This window comes from Sturnira hondurensis, unplaced genomic scaffold, assembly GCF_014824575.4.
Source record: "Sturnira hondurensis isolate 20B ecotype Veracruz unplaced genomic scaffold, ASM1482457v3 Scaffold0002532, whole genome shotgun sequence".
In the NCBI taxonomy this organism is placed as follows: Eukaryota; Metazoa; Chordata; class Mammalia; order Chiroptera; family Phyllostomidae; genus Sturnira; species Sturnira hondurensis.
In genome coordinates this window covers 191773-209162 of record NW_028075163.1, presented here as the reverse complement: position 1 = coordinate 209162, position 17390 = coordinate 191773, and the positions used below count along the sequence as shown (strand labels likewise).

At 38.6% G+C, this 17390-nt stretch overlaps 3 protein-coding genes across 3 annotated transcripts; all 3 read right to left on the bottom strand.

The window, feature by feature from the left end:
• Positions 1–2173: 2173 nt before the first annotated feature.
• Positions 2174–3655, bottom strand: LOC118982887 (hemoglobin subunit beta). The gene is made up of 3 exons (XM_037040041.1): positions 3501–3655; positions 3160–3382; positions 2174–2422 (listed from the first exon to the last, which is right to left on the bottom strand). The coding sequence occupies exons 1-3, from the start codon at positions 3590–3592 to the stop codon at positions 2294–2296; spliced, it is 444 nt and encodes a 147-aa protein (XP_036895936.1). The 5' UTR covers positions 3593–3655; the 3' UTR covers positions 2174–2293.
• A 4598-nt stretch (positions 3656–8253) lies between these two features.
• LOC118982886 (hemoglobin subunit beta) lies at positions 8254–9708 on the bottom strand. Its single transcript, XM_037040040.1, has 3 exons — positions 9586–9708; positions 9245–9467; positions 8254–8509 (listed from the first exon to the last, which is right to left on the bottom strand). The coding sequence occupies exons 1-3, from the start codon at positions 9675–9677 to the stop codon at positions 8381–8383; spliced, it is 444 nt and encodes a 147-aa protein (XP_036895935.1). The 5' UTR covers positions 9678–9708; the 3' UTR covers positions 8254–8380.
• Positions 9709–15438: 5730 nt separating this feature from the next.
• On the bottom strand, positions 15439–16797 carry LOC118982885 (hemoglobin subunit epsilon-2). The gene is made up of 3 exons (XM_037040038.1): positions 16699–16797; positions 16355–16577; positions 15439–15578 (listed from the first exon to the last, which is right to left on the bottom strand). The coding sequence occupies exons 1-3, from the start codon at positions 16788–16790 to the stop codon at positions 15450–15452; spliced, it is 444 nt and encodes a 147-aa protein (XP_036895933.1). The 5' UTR covers positions 16791–16797; the 3' UTR covers positions 15439–15449.
• Positions 16798–17390: the final 593 nt, after the last annotated feature.

The window sequence follows — 17390 nt, the reverse complement described above, 5'->3', positions numbered from 1 at the left end:
GAGATTTAGCTCTTTTATGTGGGGGGCTTCTGCTGGTACCCCAGAGAGAAGATTCTCAATAAATGCTGCTAATGTGGCACCTCAGTGGGTGGCTTCTCATACATATTCCCTTGGACAGCTTTGCAAACTCAAAAATTTTTTAACCTTCTGTTGAACCTCAGTCATGATCTTTCTCAAGAGGTTTGGCTATCAGTTCCAAGAGAAAGATGTTTCCCAAATTTTTCCTTAATTGATTTCACTATCTAAGAACTAGGAACAGGGGTTGCTTACTATTTCTTCTATCATATTTTAGAGTCCTTATTACTCCTTTTTTATTAATCTTTCATTTCTCCAATCTTCAGTTATAGTTAAAAATTCTTTATAGTTAAATGTTTCCAAATCTCAGTGTGATTTCAGCCTCCTAATTGGAGCTGGCACACCGAGTGGGGGCTGTTTAATAATGGAAAAATCATACAGACCCCTAAATATGAGAGGTTTGGGGGGCATAAATAGTACTAGGCTGGAGATAATATTTCTAGCTATGAATTTTTCTCTTTAATGAGACAATAACTCTTTTATGCATTATTATCAATTTTAATTACTGATAGCACTTATACCTTTATTTTTCATAATAATTGTAACAAAACACTATCAAATTACATTTGCTAGGTTATGTGTCAAGCATTGTGAAGTGCTAGATGTTGCAATAAAATTTTTTGTATATTTTTCTCATTTAATCATTATATTGCACCATAAGAAAGATATAAATCATTTTGAATATTTTACAGGTAATAAAAATGAGGTACAGGAAACAAAAGTGTTTTCTACAAGGTCAGAGCTAATAAGTGGTAATGTTGTTTTCAATACAGTTTGATTTGAAAACTTATGTTTTAAACTACTATACTATCCCACTTCACTTATCAACTTACAGTACAAATATAGCTTATACTTAATGACTAGATTGCCTTTTTGTATATATTATATTTTTGTATATATTTTCCACAGTGTTCACCAAAGTTCATACGTGTATTATATTCTATTCTACCATATCTTATTTTATCCTATCCTGTCCTATCCTATCATCTTGGAGGCAATTTTGCTTCAATTGTCTTTGCTACCTACTTGAAATTCTCAGAATACCAAACACTACTGTAATTGTCAGTGATTTGGCATATGCCGTTCTCATTTTTTTCTCCTCTTTATGAAAAAATACTACTTATTATTCATTCTAGATTAAGGGCCTCACCCTCTGATCTTATAAATCCTTGTACGTGCTCATTTATAGTCACTTATTAGATACCTTCCAATATCTCTCTAAGCAGATTCAGAATTGGAGTACAGGAAGAGACAACATCCATTTCAAATTCATACATTGTGTCTAGAGTCCAACATCCACCTAAGTGGCTGTTGAATGAGGAAATTACATTAGGGTGTGCTATTGCTGCTACCACTATGCTAATGACTATATAGGCAGAGAGGCCATCAGAGGTAAGACAAGAAAGAGAAAAGATCTCCAGTCATGTGTGGGGTATGAACGCAAAAGCATCCTGAGAAGAATAGAATTCCTTTGGTGTGAGCCCATGACAGGGTTTGAAGACAGCAGTGAGTATCAAGCCACAAAATCCCCTCAGTCTCATCTTTATCACAATATAAGCAGCACCTTCCTTCTAAATACAGACTGTGAGAAGCTCCAGAGAAGAGGCAGTGAAAGGACCTCCCCCTGCTTCCCTTCCTTCAAGCATATCTCCATGAGATGATGGAGAAAAGTGGCATAAGAGTGATTGGGAGGAGGAGAAATGGGGAAAGCAAAACATGTAAGAAAAATCTTGGAGGAATAGGGGTATCTTTAGGCAGAAGAAATGAGTGGATTTAGGGCTACAGCATTCTGGAGAGCTGAAGAGAGAGAAGACATTTATAAGACAGGCTAAATGAAATAATTGATTTAAATAAAACAGCAAAATTCTAACCTCCAAATCCAGATTCAACTTGAATCTTTTTCTGAAGGCAACAAAGAATAAGCAGCAGGGTCTGTTTCCCACATATTAACTATTTACAACCTCTCTATTCATGGGGTTTAAGACACAGATATATTTTCCTGAGGTCTAACTTAGCCCTTCCTTTCTTTGTGTTTTAAATGCCTTGCCCTCCCATGTGCCATCTGAATGAGAGACGCAGAAATAATTTAAAACACCAGTGCAATACATGCGTTTTATTAAGCAGAAACCAGGTGCTCACATTCCTTCATGAAACTCCCACGTGCAGTTGTTGGGCTGTGGGGCAAAAGGCACCTTTCCTGGAGAACAGGAAAGGGGGCTCAGTGGTATTTGTGAGCCAGGGCAGTGGCCACACCAGCCACCACCTTCTGATAGGCAGCCTGCACCTGAGGGGTAAATTCCTTGCCAAAGTTGCGAGCCAGCACAACCACCAGCACGTTGCCCAGGAGCTGTGGAGAAGAGACAAGAGGCACAGTTGTGGTTAGCAGACAAACCCAGCTTGGACTCAGAATATCCCAGCCTCATCCCAAACTGTGCTTTTCGAATATAAGCAGAAAGATAGGTGGATTTTTGATGTCACTATTGATGCAAATCCATCCACAACAGCCTGAATTTTTACTTGTTAATGTTCCTCTTTTTCTGCCTTACATCAGAACTTAAGTTATCACTGTAATTCTTTACAACCATGCAAAGAGGTAATAACATACTTGAAAGAAAAGGAAGAGATAGAGGAAAGAAAATATTAGATAATTTTAAGTGGACTTAAGCAAGACACTTTTTAAATTAAATACTCAAAATAAGAGTTTGCTTAAAAATAAAGAGAAGACATTGCAGAAGATGAAAAGAAAAAATAAGAATGTATTAGAAGAAAAAATGCTTGTGAGCACTGAGGGCAAAATAAACCCTTAAATGGTCATGTAGAATCTGTGGAGATGCAACCAAAGTACCCCTGTCTCATCCCAAAATACATCCTGACATTTATGCCCTCTCCCCGTGAGGTTACAATGAACCAAGGCTGGTTGCTGCTATTGCCAGGCCTGGGGTCACTTAGAAAGAGGTACTGGGCACACAGAAGCCAGATGCTGCTCGTTTGAGAGATTTTAGAAAAGTTGGAACCCCTCTCACCAGGACATGACCTTGACCATGAAAAGAAAGAAGGAGAACATTGAGTGTCCTAGAGACTCACCCTGAAGTTCTCAGGATCCACGTGCAGCTTGTCACAATGCAGCTCACTCAGCTTAGCAAAGGTACCCTTCAGGTTGTCGAGATGCTGCAGACCATTACTGAAGGAGTCAAGCACTTTCTTGCCATGGCTCTTCACCTTAGGGTTGCCAAACACAGCAGAAGCAGAGGACAGGTCCCCAAAGGAGTCAAAGAACCTCTGAGTCCAGGGGTAGACCACCAGCAGCCTGAGGGGTAAACACAGCACAGAGAAAAGGGGGAGTCAGTGTCTGTCAGAAGCCCAGGGGACAGTGCTGTCTCCACATGCCCAGCTTCCACTCGCTCCCCTTATGCCTGGATACCAACCTGCCCAGGGCCTCACCACCAACTTCTTCCACGTTCACCTTGCCCCACAGGGAGGTGACAGCACCCTTCTCTTCACCGGTCAGATGCACCATGTTGGCTGTTTGTTTAGTTGCTAGTGAACACAGTTGTTTCAGAAGCAAGTGTAAGCAGCTGCTGGGCCTTCTCTTCGTTTTATGCCCAGCCCTGGCTCCCACCCTCCCTGTTACTATGAGCAGATTGGCCCAGGCCTGGGTGTGGTTCTGCAGGGTGAGGACTGAATGATGACAGCCATACTTGTCCTTGGCAGTTCTGGCACTGACTTATGAGTCTGACTTCTGACTCTCGGCCCTCTCTCTAGGTATTCTTAAGTGCCATTCAGCAGCACAAAATGCTACTTAGAGTCAACCTCCTTGGAAAATCTACTTAAATCATTTTTAGAATCACTTACAGATTACCTCCTCAATTTTCTTATTCCTGAAATGAAGAATCTGAAATTCAGAAAGTGTAGGGGAAGTGCCCCCTGTAGTTCAATGTAAGAGTGTGTGGATAGATCTCCTACTGTGTCTTTAGAATGCACAAAATGTTTACAAGAACAGCATGCATGAAACATTTGCCCCCATACTAAGTATATCTTCCTTTTCTTTGCTTGATTACATCTTTCTGGTAAGAAAATATCTATTCATTTATTCTTTTCTTAATTTAGTAACATAACCAAATAAATGATGATTGAAAAATAGAATGAATATGAATCAAAAGTGTCCTGTGAAATAGTTACCTTATTAGATTTGTGGATTCACAGATGGAGACAAAGAGATGTTTCAATGTTGTAAGAAACACAAATAAGTGAAAAATCAATTACAAACCAAAATGGTGACTTGGGAGAAGTAATGTTTTCAAAGACTAACCAGGTTTGTACAATATGTTTCATCCTGGACTGGTCTGGGAAAGTGTCTGAGAGAAGAGAGAAGCTTCCCTGTGACTTAAAAGATGGAGTAGACCAGTGGAGATGAATTCCAGCCTTGTCTCATGCTATTTTTTTCCTTAGGCTACTAAGAGTGCTGTGGTGTAGTTATTTCTGTGATTCAAATTCATCACCCACAGTCTCACTGTCTCTCTGTATTTTGTTTGTTTAAACCTTCTTTTACTAAAATTTGCTAATACCCACTCCCCACCTGACCCTGCCCCACCCCCACTCCTCTTCAAGCTCCTTTTCTCCTTGTCGTGAGTTCTGTTAACTTTTCAGGCTAGGAAAAAGACCCGAAGTGTAAAATTCTGTTCCTTGTTATTAAAAATGCAACAAAAAGATTAAATCAGCAAGTATGAGCTCAGCACATGATCTTTGAGTTCTCTGTAAGGCCTTGCTAGTTATTTTCCCTACTTTGCATCCTCTCTACTTCCTACATGTAGAGATGATGCTTTCCTTCTTCCCAAATCTTCATTTCCTTCCAGTAAGAAAAGGGCCATACATTTTCATTTTTTCACTTTCCATGTTTCTCCTACCATAGACTCTTCTGATTCAGCTGTCCCAATGTCTAGAATCACCTTTCTCTCTCTTTTGCCATCACTGGAAACAAATATGTAACAAATCCCACATCCTTTCAGCTCTAATACTCTGAAACTTCAACTACAAAAACAATTTTAGGGGAGTAAACCAGAAGAAAAAATTTTATTTTTAGTTGTTCCAAAGAAATTCATAGAAATCCTGCTTCCATTCCTCCATTTCCCATAATATGTAGTCCATTATGGTTAGATAAAGAGAAATTCATCATTCCTTTTATCTGTCCCAGGCCCCAGCAAGCACCTGTGAACAAGCTCACATAGATTATTCTCAAACATGTAGGGGAGGCTTGGGTTTCATCTGCCTATTTGAAGATAAGTTCAGAATTAAATGCCCCCCAAAAGATTACAGGTGTAAAAAGATAGAAATTGGATATATTTTATTTATATTCATCTTTCTCTAAACAAAAAGGATTTTATTGGGGAAAGAATCCACATGTTGACTTCTGGGAAAAGAGATCTTTTAAATGTTTTAAATGTGAACAACAAAAAAACACCATTTGTTTTGACCTTTAGATCTCAAGTTTCACTTTATAATGTTTAAGCCTTTTTTAGCTTTGTCATTGTTTTACATTCAGATTGTTTTCAAAACCTTATTTCACATTCTTGATATCAGAGGTCAGGCTTATGAATGTGTAATGAGATCTTCTAGGGAATGTTTGGAAATGTGTTATTTAATAACTCAGTGTCATGGAAAATTCACAGACCTATTTAAATAATAGTATAGACTACGTTTATGTTTTTCTATAAAGAACGGTTTCAAGCTTACATGTTGTGCCATCTTGGTCAACAGAAATTAGTCCCTACTTAAAGACTTCTTCTACCATTCCCTATTCTCAAAAATGGTCCCCCTGAATGTTTCTGTTGTGTTATTTTTCTTAAGTCTTCTCCAGCCATGAATAACCTAGGAGCTGCTCTTTTGTACTTCAGCTACCATCATCCTGGTTTCAGGACAAAAGGTGCTGCTTTCTCTCACTGTTGCTACTTCATATGATTTAAGTGTAAAACAAACTTTTCCTTCCATTACCCTTAACCCTACAGGAACAAATTTGCAAGTTGAAATAGACATCAAAACTCAGACATGACAGACAAAAATGAAAACTATAAATAGTGATAATTGTGGTACGCTCAGAGCCTCAGACTCAAATCCAAATCAGCATTCAAAGGTTCTGGAAGGCTTCTGTCATCTTCACCGTTGTGTCCTTGCATCTGCCCTGTGAAGGGGGACAACTGCAGGGTGTCTTTCCACTTTGATTGCAGCCCCACTGAGCACTGACACACACACATTGCATGTCCAGACAGAAGTTTCTTTCTTTTAACCCCAGTCTGCCAAGTTTACCTAATTCTTAATGTTCTACACCCAAATGGGCCTAGTCTGAGTATGATTCAGAGACTCCACTAGAACACTTTTTAATATGTTTTACTGTACAATCCTAAATTCCTAAAGACAACAATTGCAACAACTTAATCTATATTTCCTTGGTCCAACACAGTTTTCCCCCCCTCTCTTTTCTCCCAGATGCGTGGTGTTTTAGTTATTTTTACTGAACAGTCTTTTAAAAATTAATTTAAATTAATAAAATTAAAATAAAAATACTCTGAAAAAAGCAAAATTCATAGAAAAAAGAACAGAAACACAGAATAGTTTAGAAATAAGATAGTTTAACTAATTTTAAGTCAAATTTTTCTCTTTGGTATTGGAGACTTGAGGCCTAGTTTCTTGTCTGTGTTTATGGGCTATTTCCAGAGGTAAAAGAACAAAAGAGGGTATAGTAACTCTGTATACACTTTTGTTCTTTTCATGATCATTTTGAGGAAAGAAGGTCATTTTGTTTCCTCCTTTCCAGATCATAAAACCCACAATTTCTCTTATTCTATTTCAAATTCTCTGAAAGTCTCTTATATTTGATTCTCACAAGGACTTTTTGGGAATCAAGAATGTGGAAGTAATCTTCCTAATATTTTCCCAAGGTGTTTTTGCTTCCAGGATGTGAGTCCGTGGTTGCTAAAAATATCCTACTCAGATATGAACAGGCCTCAGTGTCTACTATGAACAAGGACCTGAGAAGAAAAAAATGAATACAAAAAGCTTCAGCTCTCAGACAATACAAAATATAGTGGTGAAACCATACTGTAATGTATTGTTTATACCTGGTAATATAAGCAGAGTTTTTATGAAAGCACTTTCATACAGAAAAAAAGAAACAGATTCTGTTTCAGGTAGTCACATCTAAAATTAATTAACAGGAAATGATATAGATTTAAAGAAATATGTGCAAGTTAGAAAGTTCTAGAAATTCTTCAAAGATGTTTCACTGCCTATGATCAGTAAGCAAATGTCGATCAGTGCTTTACTTTCCTATGTGCCTCCTCATAGTACATTGTACCCTCAACACCTGAGGAACTCTGTGCCATGTTCTATTGTTCAGATTGTCTTCTCACCCCAAAAGTTCTAACACCAGGAATAATCACCTACTCATTCACTTGTTTCATTTAATAAATATTTTTTTACTACCTATAGAGGGACTTAAGGCACAGTACTCACAAGGGATAGTACAGAATAATAAGAAATGTTTGTACAGAATGAAGTATGAGGGTAATGGATAAGAAGAAATGTGAAAATTGGGGAGGTGGCTGGAAGGATTCTCTTGGGCAATATTGGAAAGTTCATTAAGCCAGAGTCAAAAATGGTCAAAGTGATATTTGAGCATTAAACTTTGCCTGAAAGCATGTGTTAAGGGAGCTGGTTTGAGAGGTATTCTGAAAAAAGTGAGAGAGGTGGGCTATCTCTTAGAATAGAAACACTTGATGGAGTCTAATATTGTAGGCTACATATAGTACAGGCAAGAGAAGTAGAAAAAAAACATAACAGTGTCTTGAGCAATCATTATGTCTCTAACTGAGCCCATTATATTTTGAGTAAGTATAGGAAATGGACCAGAGCATTAGCCTGAAGGCCATGTCTTAGGTTTCACATTCCACATAGAGCCCTTGTAATGCCTGAATTGTCCCCATATTTCAAAACTCCTTGAAAGTCCCTATGCTTCAGAGGTAGAAGCATCATCCTTTAATGACTGGGTATGGTTCCCTTCCTTTCCTTATTTTCCTTGACCTCCTTGTACAAGACACAAGAGCTCCCTGTGGAAGATCCTCAGGGATGTTCTAATTTTCCCAAAGGAGAAAAAAATAAAAAAAATAAATGAAATGAATCAAGAAATTGAGCTGAAATTCTTTTATTAGGCAGAAGCCATGCCCTTGAGAGAGGGCATTATTTCCCCAAGTTCAGAAGATGGAATATAGAGAAACAGGGTCTTCCAAAGGTCACCAGGAAATAGGGAAGGATCTCAGTGGTACTTGTGAGCAAGGGCAGTGGCCACACCAGCCACCACCTTCTGATAGGCAGCCTGCACCTGAGGGGTGAATTCCTTGCCAAAGTTGCGAGCCAGCACAACCACCAGCACGTTGCCCAGGAGCTGTGGGGAAAAGGCAGACAAACGTATATGCACGATTAACACCTTGAAGTCAAAGAAATTGGGCCAATAATCATTTTTTGTGCCTACACTTGAGCCCAAATTGATCCTTAGTTCATTCCCACCAGCATACATTAGTAAATATTTATGTGTTTATATTATATATATGTAAAGTATTTATATATCTTACTTTAAACATTATATGTACTATAATTGGTGAATTAGGATGAAGGGCTGTCTTTCAGCAACTATTTGCTGCCCTACTTCCTACTTCTAGTCTTTTCATCCTTAGATATCCACTTTTCTTTTCTGTCAATTGAGTATTGACTCTGTAAAGTTCAGGTTATTTTTTAATTTTAAAATTATTTAGGCATATCTCCACTTTGAGGCATCCCTTCAAACCCCTTTCAAATCCACATGAAGGATTTTCCAAGTGTAGAGGAAGGAAGTGAAAGTTTGTATATATAACTTGAGAACTGGGTAGGGAAGAGTAAACTGGCGTGGGAAAATAGAGAAGTAAAAAATAAGACATTAAAGAAACAGCTTGATTTTAAAAAAGCAAGTTTGTGAGAAAATATGATATTAAAGAAAAATATGAAACTATATACATTTTTAAAAGCATTAAGTAATGAGGTACAGTAAAACAAAAAGGAATGTGGAGGAAGAACAAGTAGGTAAAAGAACCAGATTGAAAGATGAGACAGTGAAAAAAAAAAGTGGAACATCTCCTAGACTCACCCTGAAGTTCTCAGGATCCACGTGCAGCTTGTCACAATGCAGCTCACTCAGCTTAGCAAAGGTACCCTTCAGGTTGTCGAGATGCTGCAGACCATTACTGAAGGAGTCAAGCACTTTCTTGCCATGGCTCTTCACCTTAGGGTTGCCAAACACAGCAGAAGCAGAGGACAGGTCCCCAAAGGAGTCAAAGAACCTCTGAGTCCAGGGGTAGACCACCAGCAGCCTGAGGGATAGACACAGCACAGAGAAAAGGGGGAGTCAGTGTCTGTCAGAAGCCCAGGGGACAGTGTTGTCCCCACATGCCCAGCTTCCACTCACTCCCCTTATGCCTGGATACCAACCTGCCCAGGGCCTCACCACCAACTTCTTCCACGTTCACCTTGCCCCACAGGGAGGTGACAGCACCCTTCTCTTCACCGGTCAGATGCACCATGTTGGCGGTTTGTTTAGTTGCTAGTGAACACAGTTGTTTCAGAAGCAAGTGTAAGCAGCTGCTGGGCCTTCTCTTCGTTTTATGCCCAGCCCTGGCTCCCACCCTCCCTGTTACTATGAGCAGATTGGCCCAGGGCATGGCAGAAATTCATTGGTTTTTGAGAATGTGGGATGTACTCTCATTCTCAGTTCCTTTCACCTGGCCTTGAGATCAATTGTCCTGGGTCTTGTGTGTCTTGAATCTGACACTGTGGTCTCCCTCTATTATCCCCTGACCTCATCTCCTTTAGCAGATGCTTCTACAAATATACTCCCATTCCAATTCCTGCATTCATGTTTTAATAAGATATGGTGGGATGTATCTTAGAGTTCAACTCCTCTAGTTCTTTCATTTTTAGATAAGAAGACTAGCTCTTAGAAGGCAGAAATTTTATCAAGTAGGCTCTTTATGGAGCTTCTCTTTGTCTCTAAAGATATTTATAAATGGGTGAAATGGGTAAATATTTTGCCATAGTTTTAACTTGTCTTCTTTCTGCTACTTGGGTAAATACTTACAGTCACACACTCTTTTTTCCATTTCTTTCTTAAAATAAATGTCCATTAAAATAATGAAAAATAATAATATCTGTCTGCTAATGATCAAAATATGTTTGGTAGCATAAAATGTAATGAAAAATAAATCAAAATATATAATACCCAGGACATAATAGTTTAAAACTATAAGAAAGACTAAAGAAAGAATGCACAAAAATTGAAAAAAATAAATGTACCTCATTCAGCCAGATTAAGTCTGACAGGGTTTTAGAGAAAATTCAAGTGCCAAAATTTCTTCGTCTGTGTTCTTGTGGAAAAATAGAAAAGAAGGGAGGAAGGGAAAAAGGGAGGAAGAGAGTGAAGAAAAGTAGGAGGGAAGGACTATGTAAATTGAAGAGAATTAACTGAAAGGGAAAGAGGAGAAAAAATATAAAGAAGATGAGAAGAGAGATTGATAATTACAAAATTTGCCAAGGATGTAGATTAACAAAAACTCCCATACTCTCCTAGTGAGAGTATAAAATAGTTGAATGGCTTTTGAAAGTATTTGATATATATACTGAAGCAGGCAATATGCAAAATCTATGATCTAGCAATTACCCTTTTAGATAAACAGAAATGCAAACTTCTGTGTACCCAAAGATATACCTAGGAATGCTTATAATATCTACATACATAAGAATCTGAAACTAGTAGCAACCTAAATATTCCTCTCTTAGTGGAATAAATAAATTATGGGATAGGAAAATAATGAAGTATTACATGGCGATTTAAATTACTGCTTCGCAGGCAGCAATAGAGATGAATTGTACAAAATAGTGTTGATTAAAAGAAACCAGACAGTGATTTGAATTACATGGTTTATATGTAGAAAGATGGACAGTGGTGACTGTAATTCAGATCACAAGAGAACGTGATTACACAATAGAAACTTAAAAAGCAGTTGAATGATCTTTAAACTAGGCTACAGATTGCTTTCCTTTAATCTGAAAGCCAGGAAAAGTATGGAAAAATTCAAAGAAGGGGGTGGCATGATTTGGTTTGTATCTTTCAACAATTATTCTGGATTCAGTGTATAAATAGACTTTAGGAGTAGAATAAATAAGAGACAAATAGAATATTGTGGTAAGAGGGGGAAGTAATCATGCCATCTCTATTTTCAGGGTTAACCAATGAATGATGCATTAAGTCACTGAGATGAGGAATGCAAGAAAAGGGCTAAATTAGGGATAAATTAGCAAAAGATTAGGAATTCAATCTTGTACATGTCTTATTCAATGCACTCCTAAACAATCCCAAATTAGATATTAAGCAAATAGATTTATGGGTCTTGAGTTTAGAAAGAATACAATCAGGTTATGAATATACACTGAGCCCTGATCAGTGTGGCTTAGTTGGGCACTATCTTGCAAGGTGAAAGTTTGCCAGTTTGATTCCTGGTCAGAGCGCATGCCTGGGTTGTGGGTTCAGTCTTGGGTGTGTTCAAGAGGCAACTGATCAATATTTCTCTCTCACATTGATGTTTCTCTCCTTCTCTTCCTCTCTTCACCTTTCTCTAAAAATAAAAGAAATAAAAGATATATTTCTAAAAGAATACACATTGAAATATGGTACAGAGGAGCACATCACAATGCATTGTATAAACCACCACCAAAACCTTTAAAAAATGAAAGACAATGCACTTTACAAATACTTCCTTGAAACCTTGGAATGTATGAGCTCTGTGTGAAAAAAAGTCCAGCCATTGTTAATATAATGAGAACAATTTTTGTGACATTGATGTAACCTGGCAGCCAAGGACAGTGGCCTGAGATGCACGTGCATAAACAATGACAACCTCATTGTACTAATCAGTGGGCACAGTAGATGCTATTGAGTGAGCATGTGTACTCTGGCCTTCACATTCAAAATGACTGAGCTAGTTGAGCAACTAATCTGCATCAAATTTTGCATTAAGATTAAACATTCCTCCACAGAAACTATTTCAACAATTCAGAAGGTTTTCAAGGACAATACAATGAGTGCAGCCCAAATAAAAATGTGGCACAAATGCTTCAAAGATTCAGCAAGATCAAAGCCATGTTAACTGTGTTTTTTGATTTTGAAGGTTTGTCCATCATGAGTATGCCCCTCCAGGCCAAACAATTTATAAGGAGTACTATTTCAATTTTCTTCTCTCTCTTCCTGAGAGATATGACAAAAACGTCCACAGCTATGGCCAACTGATGACTGGCATCTTCATCACAACATCACACCTGCTCATACATCACGTTTCATGCAGAGTTTTTTTGTGAAACATCAAATCACCCAGGTGACTCAGCCCCGCTACAGCCCAGATTTGGTGCCCTGTGATTTCTGGCTTTTCCCAAAACTAAAATCACCTTTGAAAGGAAAGAACTTTCAGACCACCATTGAGATTCAGAAAAATACAGTGGGGCAGCAGCTGATAGCTACTCCAACAAAGGATTTTGTTGAACAGTGGAAGACACTGGGAGAACTGTGTGAGGTCCCAAGGTGTGTACTTTGAAGGGTACTGAAGCACCATTGTCCTACATTCAATGTTTCTTGTATTTGCATCTTCAATAAGTGTTTCTATTTTTCATATTATGTGTCTGGATAGTTTCTGGACATTTCTAACTCACATTTGTGGAGTTAGAATCACTGTGTCATCTTACAAATGAGGAAAAACTTTTTAAAGATTTTACTTATTAATTTTTAGAGAGGGAAGAGGAAGTAGAAAGAGAAGGAGAGAATCATTGGTGAGAGAAAGAAACATTGATTTCTTTATGCACACCATTCAGGGACTGAATCTGCAACCCAAGCATCTGCCCTGATTGAGACTCATACCAGGGATGTTTTCACTCTGAGGAACAACACCCAGTGAAGTGAGCCACACCAGTCAGGGCAAATGAGGAAATTTTTAACTATACTTTGCACATCAAGGGGGATGTAATTTCATCTTTGTTCATTAAATCCCAAAGCCCTGGCTTTTCACTTTTATGCCAAGGACCTGGGTACAGGAATTTCAAGTAATTGTTACAAAATGGCTATGCTCAGTGCCAGCACCAAATAAGAGACTTCTATGCATTTTCAGTTTTGTGAATAAATTTTCTTCTTTTCATTCAGCATACAGGGAAACTGGCTATCATTTATGACTTCTCCGCTCTCTCTTTTTCTGTTTTAAGTCCTATATAATTTTTGCTTAAGTAAGAAACAGTGGCTCCTTACTTAATTTTTTCTTGGTTGTGTTGTGTCTGTCAAGTTCAGTCTTTTACCCATCACTTCACTATAATCACAGCAAACTCCTATGGCCATATCCAAGTTAGACCGTGTCTTTTCAGTTCTATACCTACACGTGAATCAATTGCCCTCGAATTCCCTATTTACTATTATCCACTCATGTGCAAGAAACCTCATTGGTTTTTTGCTCCTAACAATAGTATCCCTGCTTTCTCTGGTGTCTCTAGTAATGTCTAACTTTATACTACTGCACTGCATTTAAAGGGCAAGTTTCTCTTCTTTCACTTAGGCCTGGCATGGTGATTCCTGGATTTATCATTTTCCCATATAAATGAGCTTTTATATCCATAAAAGCCTTAATGGAATTAGAAATATATTTTGTGTCACAAAGATAACAGTAATTTCATATGCTTTAGGTATATTTCTTTCATCAATACCACTGAAGACACTAGGGAAAATCTTATAGTGTGACCCTTGACTGGGTCTGTGGGAAGCCCCAATGTCACTGTATTATAGCTGATAAAAAATGTTTCTTATGCCCTGGCAGGGTGGCTCAGTTGGGTTGGAGCATCACCTTGTACACCAAAAGGTTGTGGATTTGATCCCCAGTCAGGCCACATACCTGGGTTGCGGGTTTGATCCCTGGTTGGGGCTCAGGTTCCTGTTTCTCTCTCACATCTCTCTCTCTCTTCCTCTCTCTCTTTCTCTCTCTCTGTGTTCCTCTCTCTCTAAAATCAGTAANGTGCAAGAAACCTCATTGGTTCTTTTTGCTCCTAACAATAGTATCCCTGCTTTTTCTGGTGTCTCTAGTAACATCTAACTTTATACTACCACACTGCATTTAAAGGGCAAGTTTCTCTTCTTTCACTTAGGCCTGGCATGGTGATTCCTGGATTTATCATTTTCCCATATAAATGAGATTCTATCTCCATAAAAGGCTTAATGGAATTAGAAATATATTTTGTGTCACAAAGATAACAGTAAGTTCATATGCCTTAGGTATATTTCTTTTGTTAATACCACTGAAGGCACTAGGGAAAATCTTATAGTGTGACCCTTGACTGGGTCTGTGGGAAGCCCCAACATCACTGTATTATAGCTGATAAAAAAATGTTTCTTATGACCTGGCAGGGTGGCTCAGTTGGGTTGGATCATTGCCTTGTACACCAAAAGGTTGTGGATTTGATCCCCAGTCAGGCCACATACCTGGGTTGCGGGTTTGATCCCTGGTTGGGGCACAGGTCCCTGTTTCTCTCTCACATCTCTCTCTTCCTCTCTCTCTCTCTCCCTCTTTCTCTCTTTCTCTCTCTCTGTGTTCCTCTCTCTCTAAAATCAGTAAAACATGCCTCAGATAAGGGTTATTTACATATATGTAATATATAATATGCATATGTGTAATAATATGTGTATATTATATATAACATATAATGAAAGCATATATAGTGAGGATTGTATATATGTTATATATTTATGCTTTGTGTTATGTATTATATATTATGTAGTTTCTTATGTTAAATAGAAGTGAACTATAGCCCAAAAGGAGCCCTATCCTGAGTTTATACAAATAATAACATATGCAGGACCCATACTAAGTTCTAGCATGTCCTACTCACAGTCACCCACCTTCTTGCATGTTTCAAGAGTACCCCTATTCCCTCCCTTTTTCTAAAGATGTTGTTCAATTCAAGAATACACCTTCTCTCTCTGGAAGTAACTACTCCATTAAAACCACTCTTGTCTTGCAGAGACTCACAAGAGATTCTTCTCTATCCTCCTCAAACTTCCAATCTAATAATTTCATTCTTGTAAGGGTGCTTTATTTTAGTGGAATTAACATAAAAGACAAACACACACAGAGAAGACAAAGATATTTCTTATAGAGCATAATTTTTATTTTATTTTTGTCGTATAAGAGTTAAATCTAGAGGCAAGGCACTATCCCCAGTCTTCTTGGAACACAGAACCCTCTGGTAGGCACTCACAGAGTTGGATGGGCAGCTCAGTGGTACTTAAAGGCTAGAGCGTTAGCCACAGCAGCTGTCAGCTTCTGCCAGGCAGCCTGCATCTGGGGGGTAAACTCCCTGCTGAACTGGGTAGCCAAAACAATCAAAATCACATTGCCTAGGAGCTGAGGAGAAAGTAGGGGTAAAAAGAAAATATAACATAGTAAACAGAAGGCCTCAAAAGTAGACTTGCAGCAAAAGATACAACACCCATGTCCTTCCTGATAAGAATTTGAGCAATTTTCATGGTCATGTTCCCACAAAAGTGCATCCTTATAGGCTTGACATTGGCTTCTATGTGATTTCCATTTATGTACCTGCCATTGGTTTCAATTCTCTTCTCATTTTTTCTGCCCACTTGAATTCAGATAGTACATGTATTCAAATTGTGTGGATACTCACATGACAAAGAATCTTTTGCTGTATATATAAAAGCATTTCATCACAGCTAATGGGAGGGGATGGCAAGGGACACAATCATCCATTGAAAAGAATGCTCTTACTTTGCCCTGCCTAAACCTAGGTCTAACATCAGAACCATGCAGCAATATATTCATCCAATTTTATAAAAAAATTCAGTTAGACAAAGCAAAGTATTTTCACCCTGGCTCAATTTATGTTCCCCAGGCCAAAAACATTTAGCTCAATTTTGGCCAGCACTCTTCATAACAATATATTGTTTCAGAAATAACCAGTGGTCTCTACTGGTCATAGTAATTACTCTACTCTATTCTATTCTACCTTTGAAACAACTTAACCAATAAAATCTAGCCCTTCCCTGAAATATTACTTTCAACAGCTACCTATATATGATAAGACTTAGGTGCTTGTGTTTCCTAATGCACGCACGGCACAAATACCTAAAATAAAATAATAAAATACAAGCATGCTCAGGACTCACCTTAAAGTTCTCAGGATCCACATGCAGCCTGTCACAGTGCAGCTCACTTAGCTGAGAAAAGGTGCCTTTGAGGTCATCCATATGCTTAACAGCATTTCCAAAGGAAGTCAGCACCTTCTTGCCATGGGCCTTGACCTTGGGATTGCCCATGATTGCAGTTTCAGAAGATAAGTTACCAAAATTGTCAAAGAACCTCTGGGTCCATGGGTAGACAACTAGGAGCCTATGGGATGAAAATAGTCACAGACAAGATGGGAAGTCAGAGTATGTAAAAGACCTGACCAGTTTCTCTTTCAGGAACACTCTCTGCCTTTCGGCCTCCTTTCCTCACCTCTAGTACTTACCTTCCCAGGATCTCACCTCCAGCCACATCCACATTCACCTTGGCCCACAGGCTAGCAATAGCAGCCTTCTCCTCAGCAGTGAAATGCACCATAGTGTCTGGGAGCTTTCTGTTGATCACAGAGGAGCCAGAAACAAGTCCATACTGTTGATTCTCTGTGTGGCCTTTTATTCTTCATTTTTGGCCCCCAGGATCTTGCTTCTCCCAATGAAATGAGACCATTGGTCAAGGGTGGGTTGTCACCACCAAGGGCTGGGTTTGGACAAGGGAAGGCCAGCAGATGGACATTTGTGTCACTGATAGTGTTGGGCGGCTCTATCAGGGGGAGTCTGCTGTTCTCTCCCCTACCATCTACTATGCAACTCATATCTCAAGCTTCCCACCCCCACAATCCCTGGTGACCTGTAGGCTGACCATGAGGCATAACTGGAATTGGGAAGAGTGAAAATGAGAAATCTGTTGGTCATTGTGTCAGCTGTTCAAGACATTATTCTGTTCACCTAGGATGTAGAAGAAGCCACAGTTTGAGTTGGTTATTCATTTTTCTAAAGTTTAATGAGACTCATACTTTTATATTTCTTGCAAATAAGAACAAAACCCTAATCCAACGTTGGTTTGAAAACAGAATACGCCAAAACTCAATAATTTGTAGAAGAATTGAGCATTTCACTGTTATTGAGTTCTATTCGTAAT

Bases quoted from the DNA above. Each gene is read 5' to 3' on its own strand.
- LOC118982885 (XM_037040038.1), bottom strand. From the start codon at position 16,790: ATGGTGCATTTCACTGCTGAGGAGAAGGCTGCTATTGCTAGCCTGTGG. The intron at 16,578-16,698 runs GTAAGTACTAGA...TTCATCCCATAG, and splicing joins GGAGGTGAGATCCTGGGAAG to GCTCCTAGTTGTCTACCCAT. The intron at 15,579-16,354 runs GTGAGTCCTGAG...CTTTCTCCTCAG, and splicing joins TGGATCCTGAGAACTTTAAG to CTCCTAGGCAATGTGATTTT.
- LOC118982887 (XM_037040041.1), bottom strand. From the start codon at position 3,592: ATGGTGCATCTGACCGGTGAAGAGAAGGGTGCTGTCACCTCCCTGTGG. The intron at 3,383-3,500 runs GTTGGTATCCAG...TTTACCCCTCAG, and splicing joins GGTGGTGAGGCCCTGGGCAG to GCTGCTGGTGGTCTACCCCT. The intron at 2,423-3,159 runs GTGAGTCTCTAG...TCTTCTCCACAG, and splicing joins TGGATCCTGAGAACTTCAGG to CTCCTGGGCAACGTGCTGGT.
- LOC118982886 (XM_037040040.1), bottom strand. From the start codon at position 9,677: ATGGTGCATCTGACCGGTGAAGAGAAGGGTGCTGTCACCTCCCTGTGG. The intron at 9,468-9,585 runs GTTGGTATCCAG...TCTATCCCTCAG, and splicing joins GGTGGTGAGGCCCTGGGCAG to GCTGCTGGTGGTCTACCCCT. The intron at 8,510-9,244 runs GTGAGTCTAGGA...TTTTCCCCACAG, and splicing joins TGGATCCTGAGAACTTCAGG to CTCCTGGGCAACGTGCTGGT.